This window comes from Lynx rufus, unplaced genomic scaffold, assembly GCF_022079265.1.
Source record: "Lynx rufus isolate CCGP_SWC_20201006 ecotype Redwood Valley unplaced genomic scaffold, mLynRuf1.p SCAF_6, whole genome shotgun sequence".
Classification (NCBI taxonomy): domain Eukaryota; kingdom Metazoa; phylum Chordata; class Mammalia; order Carnivora; family Felidae; genus Lynx; species Lynx rufus.
The window spans coordinates 12,151,975-12,169,844 of record NW_025814878.1 but is presented as its reverse complement, the minus strand read 5'-3'; the positions used below and the strand labels follow the sequence as shown (position 1 = coordinate 12,169,844).

The 17,870-nt window shown below is 44.6% G+C and overlaps 1 protein-coding gene across 2 annotated transcripts in view; it reads left to right on the top strand.

The window, feature by feature from the left end:
* SASH1 (SAM and SH3 domain containing 1) overlaps window positions 1-17,870 on the top strand; it is a 198,006-nt gene that overhangs the window by 76,673 nt on the left and 103,463 nt on the right. For both annotated transcript variants that reach the window (XM_047102450.1, XM_047102449.1), the window contains exons 3-4: window positions 8,367-8,417; window positions 8,545-8,594. In XM_047102450.1, coding sequence (XP_046958406.1) covers window positions 8,367-8,417; window positions 8,545-8,594 — 101 coding nt within the window. The remainder of the gene's footprint in view (window positions 1-8,366; window positions 8,418-8,544; window positions 8,595-17,870) is intronic.

Sequence of the window (17,870 nt, the reverse complement as noted above, 5' to 3'; positions counted from 1 at the left end):
GGCTGCATGTTGGGCATGGACCCTGCTCAAGATTCTCTTCCTCTCCCTCTGCCCCTCTCCCCTGCATGTGCTCTCTCTCTCAAATGTAAACAAGGCGTTTACAATCTAGTTGAGGGAATAAGATACAGGTAAGTGAGCAGAAGGTTGCTACGCATAGAAACACCTAATAAGTAAATGGTGTAGCTGGTTCCTGTTAGGACTGAACTCGGGCATATCATTTAAGGCAAGGCTGGGCAGAGCAGGTATTACAAGAGGTGGGTTTGGACTTGGATCTAAAGAATGCCTTGGAAGGATGGAGAGGAAGAAGAGGGACATCCCAGGTACGATGAGCAAAAGTGAAACGCCGGGACAGCACGCACTCAGAGGTCAGTGGACCCAGCACCCGTTCTTGAAGAAGAGGGTTTCGATCAGGCCAGTTGGTAGAAGGGCCTCTTATTCAGAAATGGAGATTTTTATTGTGTCCATTCTATGTTTCCACAGTTTTGGAAAGACTTTGGAACAGAGAAAGGATACAGAGTACACAGCAGTGTGCCTCTCAAACTGAAGTGAGCATATAGATCCTAAGGGATCTTGGGAAAATATAGATTTTGATTTCGGTCTGGGGTGGGGTCCTAGACCACCTTTATAAGAAGCTTCCAGGTGATTCTAATGCTCATGTTGCACGCACCTCACTTTAAAATTTTTTTTTTCAACATTTATTTATTTTTGTGACAGAGACAGAGCATGAACGGGGGAGGGGCAGAGAGAGAGGGAGACACAGAATCGGAAACAGGCTCCAGGCTCTGAGCCATCAGCCCAGAGCCCGACGCGGGGCTCGAACTCACGGACCGCGAGATCGTGACCTGGCTGAAGTCGGACGCTTAACCGACTGCGCCACCCAGGCGCCCCGCACGCACCTCACTTTAGATAGCAAGGACAGAGTACTATTTTAAGAAGATTTATTTGACAGTAGTGATTTGATCGGCAGGACAGTGCTTCATCTGAGTAGGATCTTGGAGTCAAAGAGAGACCTAAAGATAATCGACTAGTCCATTTCTTTACATTGCCATTGGAAAACCAACGTAAAAAACAAACAAACGAGGTCTTAAGGTCTTCCTATAGTGGGGGCCGGACCAGAACTCAGTCCTCCTGGCTCCCACTCAGTACCTTCTCCTCCACTCAACAGTGGTGGCTGGGTGTCTGTGAGGTGAAGGACTGCAGAGAAGCCGATGCCTTGGGAATGGAATGGCATGGCTGGACACAAGAAACCTTGTGAACGGAGAAGCAACCGCTCCCGGTAGCTGATTTGCTGGGGAGTGAGGAAACTCCCACGGAAGTGCTGAGGTTTACGTCCTGCTAGAATGAACAGATACCACATTGTTCGGCCAGAATGGAGAAGGCAGCCAGACAAGAGGGGAGCCCACTTGACCAATTGGGAGCTACCACAACTTCATAGTCTTCTTGTAAAGGGATAAATGCCACATGAGTTTTAAAATCCATCACAGGCAGCAACTTTCCCCAGCAACTGAGAACGCGTTCCCTCTGTTAATGGAACGCATCAGTGATGGTATGTGTTGAGTGTCGAGTGTTGCCAGGCATGTGGTCTCTCGCCTTTCCACCAGCTCCTTCCTGTGCCCAGCGTGGAGGAGGAGACCTTGGCGCTCAGCTGAGCTGACAGGCGCCTGATGGTTTTCCTCTCTGCTTTTGGAGTAAGAGAGGGATTTATCCCACCTGCTTTTCCAGATGTAAAGTTCTTTTGGCTTCAAGCACCGGCAGCAATAAGGGCTGGGAGGAGTGTGGATTTCCCCAAGAAGGTGGAAATGTGGTGAGAGTATGGGTGCCGGTGTGATACTTGTTTTCCAGGACCTCAGTCGGCCCCCACCGGGTTTTGGACTCCGGTGTATTACACAGCGTAGCCAGAGCCTGTCAGGGAGATGGCAGGTGTGCTTGAGCGTGCAGGTGCACACGCTCACACAGGTGGAAACACTCACGCGTGTTCAAACGTTTTGGTTTCGGTTTGGGCCAACTGCTGATTTCATGTGCAAACTTTGTTCCTTTTTTTTGCTTCTGTACGAGACATAATAAACATTGAGGGGGTTACTATTTCCAGAGCTGTCCCAAGTTGACAAGAAATAAATGTGAGGTTCCCCTCTACCCAGTAACTTTTTATCATACGATTCCGTTTTTAAACTATATGGAACTACATAGTTTTGTCTTTTTCCTCAAAATATCAGTGTGAGATGATTTCCAAAATCATTATGGACCTTCACTATTAATCAGAAAATGCATGCGTAGCGATCTGTGAACCTAGTTACCAAAAATTTTAACACCTCATGAAGGTATTTTAATATAGAGCATGACCTATATGGGTCTTCTCAAATATGACCTAATTTGAGAAATTTAAATTTCAGTATTTCTTGAGACATTTCTCATTTCTTGGTTTAGTTGTTGGGGTACAAATAACATTATTGCCAGTTTTAATTTTTTGAAACCTGTATTACGTCTTTAGAAATATCTAAAGGCAACATATATTTGACAAATATGTTAAAAGTTGAAGAATAGTGGTCTTTGCAGATGTAGCCCTTTATGTAAGGAAACTGTCGGATATTTTCTCATACGCTTATGAACATATACATGTTGATAATTTAAAAACATATATGGCTTCTGAAGATTGTACTTTGAAGCTGATCTTATATTAGAAAAAATAATGACGGTAATCCAAGACTACATGCTTGTAAAAAAACAATAGTAAATGTAGGTAACTGCTGTTCACACTTGGTGTATGTCCCCTCTAACCTTTCCTTGTGCTTGCCCACATACGTACATACATGTGCATATGTTCGGCTGTATTTATAATTTAGTTTCCACTGTAATGCTTCATTAAGTTCGGGAGGTTTCCTTAAGCATTTGTAGTATACAAACTCACTACGGGTTTGTGATGTTTAATAACTTCTGTCATTCTTTTTTAAAAAAAAAATTTTTTAATGTTTATTCACTTTTTGAGAGACAGGGTGGAAGCAGGACAGGGGCAGAGAGAGAGGGAGACACAGAATCCAAAGCAGGTTCCAGGCTCCGAGCTATCAGCAGAGAACCCAACGCGGGGCTCAAACTCACGAACCGTGAGATCATGACCTGAGCTGAAGTCGGACGCTTAACCGACTGAGCCACCTAGGTGCCCTGATATCTGTCATTCTTAATTAAGGTTTGCAGATGTAGCTTAATGATGAGCATTTTAATCCATAGATCAAATTCCATGCATTCACTTTATTTTAAAATGTATTTCTAAAACATTTGACTAAGTTATAATACCCTAACTTATAGTTATAGGTTCATGTTTAGCCACCAGGGTTGTGTGGCTCTCTGGATGCTTGTATGGAACATGGACTAACTTGTGGAGTTATATCGCACTAAATACTCCTTAGAATACTTTGTCAAGTGCAAAGTCAATGAGCATATCACACTCAAAAAGTGTTGGGGATATATTTGTACTTAAACAATAGTGAATACTGTTGTAACGAACTTTTTGGCTGTGTTCAATTTTTTTTTTTAAGTTTATTTATTTATCTTCAGTGAGCAAGAGAGAAAGCACACACTCTGGGAATGGGGGTGGAGATAGGGAGTGAGAGAATCTCAAGCAGGCTCCACACTGTCAGCACAGAGCCCGACCCAGGGCTTGAACTCAAGAACTAGAAGGTCATGATCTGATCCGAAATCAAGAGTCAAGACACTTGACTGAGCCACCCAGGCGCCCCTAGCCTTGCTCCATTTTGATTACATTTATTCATTTTCTTTTACAACATTCAAGTGGAATCTATAAATTTGTTTTTTTTTTTTAATTTTTTTTTTCAACGTTTATTTATTTTTGGGAGAGAGAGAGACAGAGCATGAACGGGGGAGGGGCAGAGAGAGAGGGAGACACAGAATCGGAAACAGGCTCCAGGCTCTGAGCCATCAGCCCAGAGCCCGACGCGGGGCACGAACCCACGGACCGCGAGATCGTGACCTGGCTGAAGTCGGACGCTTAACCGACTGCGCCACCCAGGCGCCCCTCAATTTTTTTTTAAGTAAGCTGCATGCCAATGGGGAGCTTGAACTCACGACCCTAAGATCAAGAGTCGCATGCTCTATCCACTGAGCCAGCCAGGCACCCACTATAACAAGTTGAAACAAGAGAGGTCATAATTGTAGCCTAAAACCTTGTGACAGTTCAACCTTCAAGTCATAGGTTCAGGTTGAAATACATTGCCCAGATGCACTTCTGGAGCAAACTCTAAAAATCACAAAAGAATCCTCATGGACATTGTCACGAATAAATACGTCTCATCTGATTCCTTACTTAGAAAACTTAAGGAGAGCTCCCATCTCCCTGGCAGTCAGTGTGGCAGGCTAATTTCCCAAGGGGGCCATAATGATACCTCCCAACCCAGGGAGGTTACCGTGTGACTTTGACACTCTTCACTTAGATGGGGGCTGTGCAGTCTCTTGCACCTGGGAGAGCATGTAACTCCAGCAGAAGAACTTGCTGCACGAGACTGTGTTAGAAAAAGGAATACAACTTCTGCCTGGCTCTCTTGGTCTGCTTGGTTTCTCTTGAAACCCAACATCGTGCTGTGGGGAAGGCAAGCAGTTACGTGTAGCACCCCTGTATAGTTGTTCCAGCAGATGGCCCCTGCGTAGGTCCCAGGTGTTAGCCAGCATCAGCCCCCAGACATGTGAGCAAGCAGGCTTCCTAATGATTACAGCTCCAACCATCCAGTCACCCCCACCCTTCGAACCTTCCAGCCAAGTCCCCAGACACCACGGTGCAGAGAGAAGGCTTTTCTGCTTTCCCCCTTCTGAATTCTTACCCTCCGAATCTAATAAATGCTTGTGAATGTAATAAAATGCTTGTGGGCTTATGCGACTTAAGTTTGGGATAATTTGTTACACAGCAGCGGTAACTGGATCAGTCAGCACGTGTTATTGAGGAGAATCTTCTTTCTCAGTGATCTCTCTTTCCAGAACATGTCCAAAAGATACATGTTTACTCAAGGACTGTGTTTGGATTATTCATCATTTTTACTATTTCCATCAACATGATGACTGATTGAGTTACAAATCAAGAGTTACACTGTGGATCCTCCATTGTTCCCCAGATAAAATAGCTTGCAACTGGGGCAATCAGGTGCATCAACTTACTCCGCCCTCCACCCTCATCAGGACTGTCTGCCCCCTCCCACCTTCCCCCTGCATCAGGACTGTCTTGTCCTACTGGAACTCTAGGGCCATGCCCCCTGCCCCTTACACCGGTTGAACTGGGAGCAGAGAAGAGGGCAACCTAATCCGTAGACTGGGAAGGGGAATGTCAAGGAGACATTCTCTCCCCATCCACAGAGTTTGCTGTATCTTTTGTTATATACTTCTATATGTCTTAACTACTTGATAATATTCACACATACATGATAGTAATTAGTAATTACTCTTCTGGACTTTTGTCATTGATATCATGTGACATCCATCGGGGCCGTAATAACGGAAGGTTGCCAGTATTCCATTCCGCTGTGTCTCCAACCATCACACATAGGTCTAAACTTAGTGGATAACTTTACATGCTTCTCTGTTGTGTCGTATTTTTACTTCAGGGTGTGTTTGCTCTAAGAAATGCCTCGTAATGATGATGGTAGTCTTTCCTCGAGAGTTGAGATTATTAAGATTTGCTCTGAAAATCATTACTTTGTAGTATGCTTTGGGGAGGGGAAGCAGTAGAAACATCGCTGCACGAGATGTGTTTAACATCTCCTGTTCTGAAAAAGCAGATGTTCTGCATGAAAACATTATCTGGGTCCATTATTTTAAAGGGATAAATTTTAGTACATTCTACATCCAACTATATCCCCAACCAGTTTCCTAAAAAGTCCCTAAAATACAGTCTGCTGTATGTAACAAACCAACATGTGAAAATGAATTATTTAGAATGTTACTTCCTGATCATCTTATATTTAATGTGGTTGTTAACAAGGACCTGCTTTGTATTCCGGAAAAGCTACATTTTGTATAATATACCATAAATGTTAAGTTTAGGATGTGGGGTAACAAATGGTGCACTCAACAAATGAAAATTTGTTAGAAAAAATGCAGATAAAAATATGCAATAAAAGCAGGTAATTCCCTATCACGGACTGTTACCTAGTGAGGTAGAGACTTCAAGCTTGAAGAACGGTTAAGAATGGAGGAGAGGAGGAGAGTTGAATTAGACATTGTTTTCGTTGATGGCTATGGAAGGACATGGGCTGGAGTTGGGTGTTAAAGGCGCTAGAGAAAGTTTCAGAGGAAATAATAGAGACCTGTCGTCATTCTGAGATTCCCACACTGACTCTGAACAGGAAAATGTAGGTCGAAAAAATTGCAAACTATACCTTTGCTTGCTTCCTGCTGTTTAAGTTTGTAAATTTCTCTAAGCGATGCTAAGAGGTTAGGTTTCACGGCATCATGACTGGTCGCTAAGCGCCAGGAACCCCCAGATACCTATCTGCCGTGTTGATAACACCTGAGCCTGATGTCCTATCGGTTGAACTAGGAATGTGACTCAAACATTTCCATGTATTGCTTTGTAAAAATGGTGCATCAGGTCTGGGACAGAAATAGAAGTCCGTCCATTTTGAACAAAGGTGGCAATAAAAGCCAAGAGGATGTTAAGCAAAGAGAAGTTTTATACCAGAGTTAATACCACTCTGGTGTTTTTTCATAACAAATAAGGCCCTGGGACTAAGGGTGAGTGAGTCTCCAGTCCGTTAAAGTACTTTTCTCTTTTGATCAACTCGTCCCAAACCACCCTGTTCTCAGATTTCTCACCTCAGCACATTCATTTTATAGTCGTACTGGATTTTATATGTACTGGATTCCTGTTACTTAGTCACATTTATAAATGTACTCTGAGTTGTACTTATTTCATTGCTAAGTTTTTGACATATTGGCCTATTTTTATAATCATGCTAGTAATGAAATAGATAACTTCAATAAATTGAACATTTAGATGCAGTGACAATTCCTAATTTGAGATGATCCTGTTCCCGTATCCTGAATGTCAGCCGAGACTAACAGAATAATTTTCATACGGTACATGTGCGATCCTGAGGATTATAACAATAAGAACACAATAGGATTATTGGAAAACTCGTAATTAACCCGGTCTTTCAACCTCATTAGTGATATTACTCCCTTCCTCTAAAACTGCCTATTGTCCTGCTTATGACTTGATCAGCTGGGGACCACTCTGGACTGTGAACCATACTTTGATGAGGACGTGTACTTTAGCACCTGTTTAGATTTAGAATTATTCTGTATTTGTGAAAAATATCGATGTGGTGCTCTGTGCTGTGCTTCCTAGTACAGCTCATGTTTTCCCATAGTATGTTCTAACACTTTTAATAGTGTGGTTTTCGTATTTTGCTGCCAATGCTTATTTCAATATATTATTTTTGTCACAGGTGATAGGTTTACCTCTTTTTTTTCCCCATCCAAAGGGGAAATGGAGGTGTTTCTTTTTTCTTCTATTTTAGAGACAGGAGGACAGGGGAGGGGGAGGGGCAGAGGGAGAGAGAATCGCAAGCAAGCTCTATGCGCGCTCAGTGGTGAGCACTACTTGGGGCTCAATCCCATGACCCTTGGGATCATAACCTGAGCCCAAATCAAGAGTCGGACGGTTGACTGAGCCACCCAGGCACCCCAGGGAATGGAAATTTTAACTATAAAATGGTTTTAGCTCTAAAATGGTTCAATTCCTTTTTTTATGATTTGATGATTTTTGATGACATCATGCATTTATTTCATCTGTTAACTGGATACTGAGAGTTGTTTTGAATTTCCAGCTAGGCCAACTCATTTGTATTATAGGAGCACGGTGATTTCTAGGGCTCCATGATAATACCAGGTTAGCTTTCCACCTTCCTAAAGCCCCTTTCAACCAGCCCGACGTCATGAAATACTCTGAACACATTCAGCATTTTAACATCGGACCGCAACTCCGATATTACTGAAAAAGAAACCGAACACAAATGGATCTCAGTAAATTGTGTCCCAGTGATGGTCTAATCACATCGGGAGAATGATTTGCCCAGTAACTGTCGGTGCCCTTCAGTTAGACTGTGCTGGTTTCTTCTGCATTAAAACTGCCAGTGGAGTCAAGCGGTGAAGCTTGGAAAACAGCTCAATTTTAAGACTCTAAAGTTCTCATTTTCAAAACGCTTTGGTTTTCCCAGAAAATCTGTTTACCTCCACCATCCCCCCCCCACCCCCACCGCACCCTAGCATTTCCCAAATGCTCCCATCTCTTCTTACACATCGATTTGTCTCTCTGGTGTGTGCCACGTTTGGAAGCCTCATTAAAGCAGCATCTGTTTCTCTTTTAGGAGAAACCCGATGCCAGCCCCACGTCACTTCAGCTGCGGTCCCAGATCGAAGTAAGCACAATGACTTTAATCGTCTATTTTTGCTTCTGCCTTTTTTTTTTTTTTAAGTGATATTCTGTACAAATCAGATGAAGCCTGCCGCTCTGGCTGTGCTCACGCTGTGCCTCTTTTCTCCTAGGAGTCGCTTGGCTTCTGTAGCGCCGTGTCAACACCAGAAGTGGAGAGAAAGTAAGTTTCCCTCCTGCCCGGGATTGGAATTTGGAAGAAGGTGCCTCTGAGGTCCATCCTGGTGGGAGTCAAGTGGGCGACTGTGTTGTGTATGTGCTATGGAGCATGATGTCATTTTCCTTGCATGGGGTGTGTGTGTGTGTGTGTGTGTGTATGTGTGTGTGTGTGTGTGTAGGTGGGTAAGAGTGTGTTGTGTAATTTAGTCGATGATGCCTAATGACTCTGCAAAGAGTTACTGGTTTCACACTGCTTCTTGTGAGTGAACCCTAAATAAATACCTGGAAACAAGCATAGAGGAAGGAAAAGGACAGCTAGGTCCACCAATGTGGGTTTTCTTCTTTTATACTAGTTTCTGATAGAGGAGGAAAGCCCTAAAGAAGCACGGTACAAAAAAACCCAATATATTCCAGAATAAAACAATGACTGGAAAACCCCTCTCTGCACCTTGCTTTGGTGGGTGACCTTAAAACAAGAATAAATGCCTGTGACCAAAGATGACAAAGGCTCACTTTTCTTTCCTGTTGAAGGCAATATTTTTACCTCTTTGTCCTGACTTGGACCCTGTAATTTTTAGTCTCCTGGAAGATAATTCTATGTTATATTTCGCATTGCCAGTATTTCTTTTAGGCACCTTTAAAAAACCAAAACAAAGCAAATGGGTTTTTTGTTGTTTCGTTTTGTTTCCTGTAACCTTTCCTTTTTTCTCTTTATTCCATCATAATTACACTAGAACGTTCCATTTGTGGTCTTCTGAGGTAAAGAAGTTTTAAGAAAGTGCCCAGCTTTATACAGACACTTCCTTTGGCACAGAGCCACTTACACGGTTTTGTGCCAAGAGAAGCATAGAAGTGGTTTAGGAATAAAGTATTTCTGGAATGAAAAGCACACATTGGGAGAGCGTGTGTGTGCTTTACAGCACAGCTCCGCCTAATCCGTCCACGTGTGTGCTGCTGGCCAGAGGCAGCTTCAAGGGGGGGAAGGCTGTGTTGCCAACGCTTCGGTTCTCGAGAGGCTAAGCAGATTTGGTTCAGTCAGGACTGAGGAACATTGGGGTGACGAGCAAAAAGCAAACCAAGGCCACTGCCCACTCAAGGTTAGACGATCAATGTGCAATTAACTCGAATCTCCTTGGCTTTAGTTGCATGTAACCCCCTAGCACCTTAGCGTGGAGGCTGAAGTAGCTTGGGGATTTGGGTTGACGTTGATTTGGAAATTGGACATACCATGGCTATAGATGAAGTTGAGTGTGGGCAGCAGCGCGGAGTTAATGGACTGGAGGTTCTTCTGACTTCCTTCGCTACCTATTTGGCATGATTCAGGCCGAGAACTCAGGTGTTCGTTCAGAATCTGAGTCCTTCAGGAAACAAGACATGTTTGCCTTTCCTCCTAAGAGGAAGTGACTCACCAGATTTGTACCAATCTTAAGTTAGGCTGGATATTCTTCCCCTCAATTATGGGTAGTCATTCTTTCCGTGTTTATATCCTTCACTTGGTAAAATGCGACATGGCTTTGTGGCCAAGAAAGAGACTCTCAGCCTTCTCTGAGGTTAACGAAACATTTCGAACACACAGCACACAGCACTGTTGACAGCCTCAGCCTCTCCATCTGTACGACCGCCATTTTGCTTCTGTTCTTTTAAATGTTTTACTTAAACTGAAGTGTTTCTAAGTAACTTGGGAGTTTTAATCCATTTTGTCCTATATTTCCTTACTAACGTTTTTTTTCTTCCTTTAAAGAACTTTTGAAAACTTTTAAACTTCCAGAAAAGTCGTAGGAATTGTATAACGAACTTCCATATAACTTTTACTTAGATTTACCGGGTTGCATGCTCTTTTTCTCCCTCCTAAACACACACACACACACACACACACACACACACACACACACACACACTTACATAATACCGTAATTTCAGAACTGTTTGAGGGTAAGTTAAAAATTCTGTGACCCTCACTCCTCGATACGTCAGCATTTATCTCCTAAGGACAAGGCCATTCTCACAGAACTCAGAGTACAGTCCCATAGAGAAGGATTTTAAAAACAATTTTCTTTCTTTTTAATGTTTAGTTATTTTTGAGGCAGAGACAGAGTGCGAGCAGGGGAGGGGCAGAGAGAGAGGGAGACACAGAATCTGAAACAGGCTCCAGGCTCTGAGCTGTCAGCACAGAGCCCGACGCGGGGCTTGAACTCGCAAACCATGAGATCATGACCTGAGCTGAAGTCAGATGATCAACCACTGAGCCACCCAGGCGCCCCAATAGCGATTTGCTTAATACACAGTTCATGTTCCAGTTTCTCTAATTGCCCCAATAGTGTTTCTTTATAGCACTTTCTCGTCAATCCAACACTTAAAAAAATTACTCATCACATTTGCATGTCCTCTTTCTGGTCATATTTAATCTGAAAGCATTTCTTGGCCTTTCTTTGTCTTTTATGATATTGACGGGGTCTTTTAAGAGGGTAGGCTAGTTGTTTTGTGAAATATTCCTCCATCTGGGCTCCGTTTTAGGGTTCGGGTAGTGCATTTTTGATGTTACATTCTTTTCAGTTCACTACATCATGACGTCACTTCGTCCCATTGTTGGTGATACTAATTTTGATTAATTGATGAAGGTGATGTCCATCAAGTTTCTTCTGAGAAGTTAGAATTTTCCCTTTGCAGTTGGTAAATACTTTGTGGGGAGATAATCTGAGACCTCGTAAATGTCTTGCTCCTCATCAGACTTTTACCTGATGGTTTTAGATTCTCTCAATGATTGTTGCCTGAATCAGTTTTTATGGTGATGTTTACAAAACGATGATACTTGGGGTGCCTGGGTGACTCAGTCAGTTGAGCATCCGACTCGTGATTTTGGCTCAGGCCACGATCTCACAGTTTGAGATTGAGCCCCATGTCGCGCTCGGCACTGACAGCCCGGAACTTGCCTGGGAATCTCGCTCTCTGCCCCTCCCCCACTTGTACACTCATGTTCTCTCTCAAAATAAATAAATTAAAATAGAAATGATGATGCTTATTCTTAAGTTGCTCATTATCTTGGATTAAACCCTCCAAAAGGTGTTTGTTTTTTAATAAGATGGACGCTCTAGCTCAAATTATAATCTGGGTACTTTTGTTTCTATTGAATTATTTGTATTTTTGTACTTGAAAATGTGCCATTCTTCAGATACAAATGCTGCTTGTAAGCCCTGGAGGATGACCTGGAAACCAGTTGGTTGTGTCTGGTTAAATGTCCACAAAGTAGCTGCCAACCCAAATATCATTCTGAGTCAGCAGTCTTGTTTTATGGGCAGAACATTTCTTCTGCTTTGTATTCAAAAGGCAAGAGAACTCAGTAGACAAAAGTGGGCAGATTCTACAGCAGCCCACCCTTGAAGCAGAGGCCTCGATGACAGGATGGGGGTCCGGGGGTCCGGTGATTGACCCTCGTGGCTCCCACTGTCCAGTGATTGGCCCTTGTGACTCCCCCACTGTCCAGACCCTCAGCACAGCTTTCTCCCTCCCTTCTCCCCCAGTTAAAACCTGAGCTAAGGAAGGTATCAGGTGTCAATTATAATGCAAATACCTGATTTCTAAAAAAAGTCACCTCCCAAAGTGGTATTTATCATTTACCAGGGTTTACAATCTCGAGTTCCAGGAATACAGCTCTAACCAGAAGAGAACAAAGAGGGTGGGAATATACCTGACATCACTTCACCTGGAGACACTGCCCAATGGGGCTGCTAAGGCTGTATTTGGCCTGTAGGTGTGTGAGACCTGCATGATGGATGGATGGATGGATGGATGGATGGATAGATAGATGTACAGGCAGACAGGAAGAAACATACATACGTACATACATACATAGAACAGACCTGCCCCCACCAGTTTGACAAAGGCTTCATTCATCCTTATTTTCCTACAGTCTATCTGGTCTCTCTATATGCTTTCACTGAAAATATAAAAAAGGCCAAGGGAGTTTTCATTTGAACCTCTTCTATTTATATCCATTTACACTGCCTATTGATGAGACTATCTGTTTTATTACGCCGATCTTAGATTTGCGTCAACTGGCTAACAAGCTTGAACATTAGTTACATTTTTTGGTACTCACCAGTTAATCTCAAGAATATCTAGCGAGAAAGAGTTTTTTGCTGGGAACATTCTTTATAACTGTATTGGGGATGCATTTAGCTACAAATAACAGAAAACATGACATAAAGCAGCATGAAAAATAATACAGTGTTCATTTGATATATCCTCGTTCCAGGGGGGGTGTCTAGGGCTGTGCTGTGGCTCAGCTGAGCCTTCCGGTAACCAGATTATATTGTTTGTTCTTTTTGTCAGTCTCCTGGTTTTATAGTGGCTGCTGCCATCTCCCAGGTGGGAAGGAGAAACGGGGTGAAGAAGGTAAAAGGGCAAAAAGCCACAGGCGTACCCTTTAAAAAGCTTTCCTAGAAACCCTGTCCCACACATTCCAGTTTGTGTCACTCGTTTCCTCATGCAGCAGCTGTTCACTGGGCACCGGCTTTGTGTGCAGGACCCTGTTTGGGGCTCTAGGATATGTGATGAGCTGACATGAGCTGCATGTAGGGAGCTGGAGTAAATCATTTGTATGCTTTAGACTCTGCAACGGAGAAAAATAAAGCAAAGAAAGTAAGCCCAAAATTGGGACACGTGGCGACCATTGCCATAGGAGAGTTTGGGGATGTGCGTGTTTTGTTTTGTTTTTACATTTGATTGATTGATTGATCGATTGATTGGAGACAGAGCACGAGCAGGGGAGGGGCAGATTGAGAGGGAGACACAGAATCCAAAGCAGGCTCCAGGCTCTGAGCCATCAGCATAGAGCCCGATGCAGGGCTGAAACCCACAAACTGTGAGATCATGACCTGAGCTGAAGTCAGATGCTCAACTGACTGAGCCACCCAGGTGCCCCGACATGCGTGTTTTTTGCTGTCTTACTGCCCTGAACAAAATGAGTGTCTTAAGGAAGGAGGGAGACTAGACATTGGGTAGAAAGCTAGCAGTATTTTCCACAATAGTTGAGTCTTTTATTTGTGTGTGTATACATCTGAAACAGTAATCTGCAAATTAGCTAGATGGCTAATAAATAAGCTGTGTATCTGGATGATTTGGATTCATTACTTTGAAGGAAGCCAACTGTAGGGGAGCCCGTCTGGTTATTTCTAGGTGTGTATCTAGATTGGAAGTAGTCTTTACAGGGTTGGTTCTGCAAGTTGGAAAAGAAAAAATAGGAAATAGCAGGTAATGTTCATTGAGTGTTGGTGCATGGGCCAGGAACTGACCTAAACAGTTAACATTGACTTGTTTAATACAACAACCCTGTGAGGTTTGCTCTGATATTATTCCTATTGCCAAAGGCAGAAACTGCGGCACAGAGAGGTTAATAAGCTGCTCAAGGATACACAGCTAATGAAGTGACACACAGCCTGGATTTTATCCCATTTGAGAGCCCATGCTCCTAACCGTCACGCTACGATTCCAAAATACTTATAATTGCATTGCTTATGCAGATAGAGAGGTCAGGGGCACATTGAGTTCATTGGCTTTATGTAAATAGCAGCAGCTAAAACCCGCAGTCCTGTGGTCCTCTTGGAAGGAAAGACAAGTTTACTCTCATTCACATATAAGCTGTCTCAGTTATTTATTTACAGAGGCAGGAAGGTCCAAAATAAATCTCAAAACTTCACCTTCGCCAATGTTTATCAGCTCTTTTCTACTAAGTCTTTCACCAGAGTTGAAAACTCACTGATTTAGTTTCACTTTCTTTCATTACCTATGGCTACACTTGAACTGTTTCATGGTGAAAAAGCCCAAAAATATATCGCACGATGGAAGAGGAAGATAAATCAAAGGAGGGCAAGCCAATGGAGCAGTGTTGTGTGCTCGAATGAAATGGATGGCATCTGGTTTATAAATGTTCTATGCAAGGATTTACTCCGTTTGGACACCGCTTCCCTCTCGGATTTGTTTCATCTAGCTAGCTGATTACTCTTCTGACAGGGAGTCAAGTTTCCTTCCCCCCCTCCCCCCCAAAGCCTCCTCCTTTTTTTGTTTTAAAAAAATTTTTTTTAACATTTATTCATTTTTGAGACAGAGAGAGACAAGAGCATGAACAGGGGAAGGTCAGAGAGAGAGGGAGACACAGAATCCGAAACAGGCTCCAGGCTCTGAGCCGTCAGCACAGAGCCCGACGCGGGGCTCGAACTCACAGACCGCGAGATCATGACCTGAGCCGAAGTCGGACGTCCAACCGACTGAGCCACCCAGGCGCCCCAAAAGCCTCCTCCTTTAACCCTTTGCCCTCAGAGAAGAAGCCCTGCTTGTGATCCTCGTGTTCCGGTTGCTTCTCTCTCTCCTGCCACCGTGGATCGCTCGCATCTCTCGTTGTGCCTTTTTCTCCCTCACAACCTGCCTCTGCCCGCCTGTTCACCTCCCTCATCGTCCCGCCTGCTCTCCAGGTGGGGTGAAGCTCCCCGGATTGCTCAGACTGGCCTTGCGCTCCCACGGCATGCCGAGCCTCCGAGATGGCTGCTCCTTCCGGTGGGGTGCCCCGTCCCCGACTCTCTGAGCATCCCCCCAACCCTCCTTCTCTGGGCAGATCCTATCACACTTAGAAATCGAGCTCTGGTCTCCTGCCAGAAGTCTTCCCTAATTCACAGGGTTGGGGTACAGTGTCCTGCCGCTGGGCTCTGGAACTCCGCGCTCCCCTGCTCCCGTGGCAGTGGACCTCGGTTACAGGTGCACGCGTACGTGTGTGCGTCGGTGGAGGGGGGCCACCACCCACTCCCACCCCTGGGTCTTTCACATAAAAGACTTTCAGTAACGTCGGATTGATGAGCAAGTGGGTGAGTGTCACAAACGTGCTTCGTTCTTCTTCTCCATCCCGTAGAAGGCTTCTCGCCATTCTCGCAAACCACAATTTGACTTCTTCCCCAGTTACTGAACTTTGCCCGGCAGCCCGACTCTTCCTTTTCCTGAAATGCCATCTGAGGTCAGTGCTGCAGCAGTAACCAACCCAGGAGCCCCTCCCCACTCGCAGATCCTTGCCGGGTTCGGCACTGCTGCCTTTCCCGTGGGGCTGCGTGTACTTTCGCCCTCGGGGTCTGTGGCGTTATGGGTTCTAGTTTGTCCTCACTTGATGCCCAGTCTTGGTGGTTCCCTTTTTTTCTGCCCATCCCTTACCATTGGAGTTCCCCAAGGACTTTTTATCCACCTGCAAGCTGTCCTCAGGTGCCCCCACTCAGGGCTTTGACCTCTTGTCTCTGGGCACCCACCTCACATACACATCTGTCCCTGTGCCCCGTTTCCCAGTCTGGTGACCTGCGTGTTGCCGCGGCTTGGCGGATGCCTGCTCGTTACTGTCACTGTCGCCCCAGATGCATTATCTTAACAGCACAACCCCTCGCTCCCTCCCTTCTTACCTTCTCACCTCTTACAACCTGCTCTTTGATCAGACGTCCCCTTTTCTGTCCTTGGGACCATTTTTCTGCACATCACGCAGCCTTGGCATTGTTATCTGTTGCTTTTCTTCCATGGTTCTAAAACTTTAATCGTGAAATCCTGTTGCTTCTACTTCTGTAACTTGTCCTGTGTTTCCTTCTTTTTCACCTTCACTACTGCAAGCAATACCTTTAATGCTCTTTTCGTGAACTAGGACAGTGTGTCCTAAAGTAGAATCTTTAGTCTCCCTAAAGTACAATCGGGCCATACGGAGCAGGCAGGGGATGCAGAGATCTCCCCAGTGGCACCTATAAATTAGGACCTGTGCGTGCTTGCGCTTTGATCAGAACGCCCCGTGCAGCCCCAGCCCGGGGCTTCCCTCCCACCGCCAGCCTTGCCGCAGCCTCTCATCTCCCAGATGCCTCCTGGGCTGCTTGGAGCTCATTCCTTGAAAGCGTCTCCTTTCTTTAAGTGCCTTCTCAGTCTCTTCACTGGCCGTGTTCTTTCCACCTTTTGGAATCAGGTAGCGTTTGGCACAGATCTGACGTCTCAGGGTATTGTAACAAGTATCATCATCGTTGTAACGCTTACAACGCTCATTGGCTCATTTCTATTATTGGACACCGTGCTAATCACTTTTACTGTATTTTGTCATTTAATTTTTCATGGACTCCTTGAAGTATGTACCATTTTTGAGAGTGATCAGCTTGTCTAAGGTCTCAGAGCTAGAGACAAAAAAACCTTATCCAGTCTGAATGCCATGACAGCCTTGGGGTGAAGATACCCCGTGTGACTGCAGACTCTCTGGGTTCAACCCCAGGCTATTTCTTACCTGGATCTTGGTGTCTATGGTTTCCACAACTGTAAAAGGAGGATGATCTGTACAGTATATACCTCACTTAATAAGCTATCCAGCACCTAATAAGTGCCCAATAAACTTGTCTGTTATCTATGTTGTCTGGTCCAAATTCAGGCCCTTGCCTGGGGGCTCTAGCTTTGTGTACTTCCTGAATCCTACCTGGCCTAGCATGATCTCGAGCTCCAGGAGGCTGAGAGCTCACGTTCTTCCCCTCTTTGAATTTTCTTCAGTGTCCAAAAGAGTTGTTTTCACAGAGCAAGTGCTCATTAAATACTTGCATTGAAAGCATTGACTGTTCAGTTCTTTGAAATAGGGCTAAAACTGGATTGTCCCCAGGACCGGAATTACAGAAGACGTACTTTGGTCTTACCTGTTACCCAGCATGTGTCAGTGTCTCCTTAAACCAGTAGCAATGTAATAAGCAAGTGCTTTCTGATGGTGAATATTCACATTTAAAAGACACCTGTCCAAACATTTTAGGGGCGCCTGGGGGGCTCAGTTGGTTGAGCGGCTGAGTCTTGATTTTGGCTCAGGCCGTGATCCCAGGGTTATGAGATCAAGCCTCTCGTCAGGCTCCGTGCTGAGCGTGGAGCCTGATTAAGATTCTCATTCCCTCTGCCTCTGTCTCCGTCCCCATCTCTTCCCCCCACATCCCTCTCCCCAGCTCACTTGTTCTCTCTCTCTCTAAAAATTTTTTTTTAAAAAAACATGTAGTATACAGAATAGTAGCTTCCACAAATCCCCAAATCTATATCTAAGGGCTGCTCCCCTTCCTCCACCCCCCCCAATTCCATTTTGTAATCTTGTTCAAGTCTCCTCAGATTTTTCCTTCTCTGTTAAATAGAGATGACAGACCAGGGGTGCCTGGGGGGCTCAGTCAGTTAAGCTCAGGTCTGATCTCACAGTTTGCGGGATCGAGCCCAAGTTGGGCTCCGTAGTGACAGTGTGGAGTCTGCTTGGGATATTCTCTCT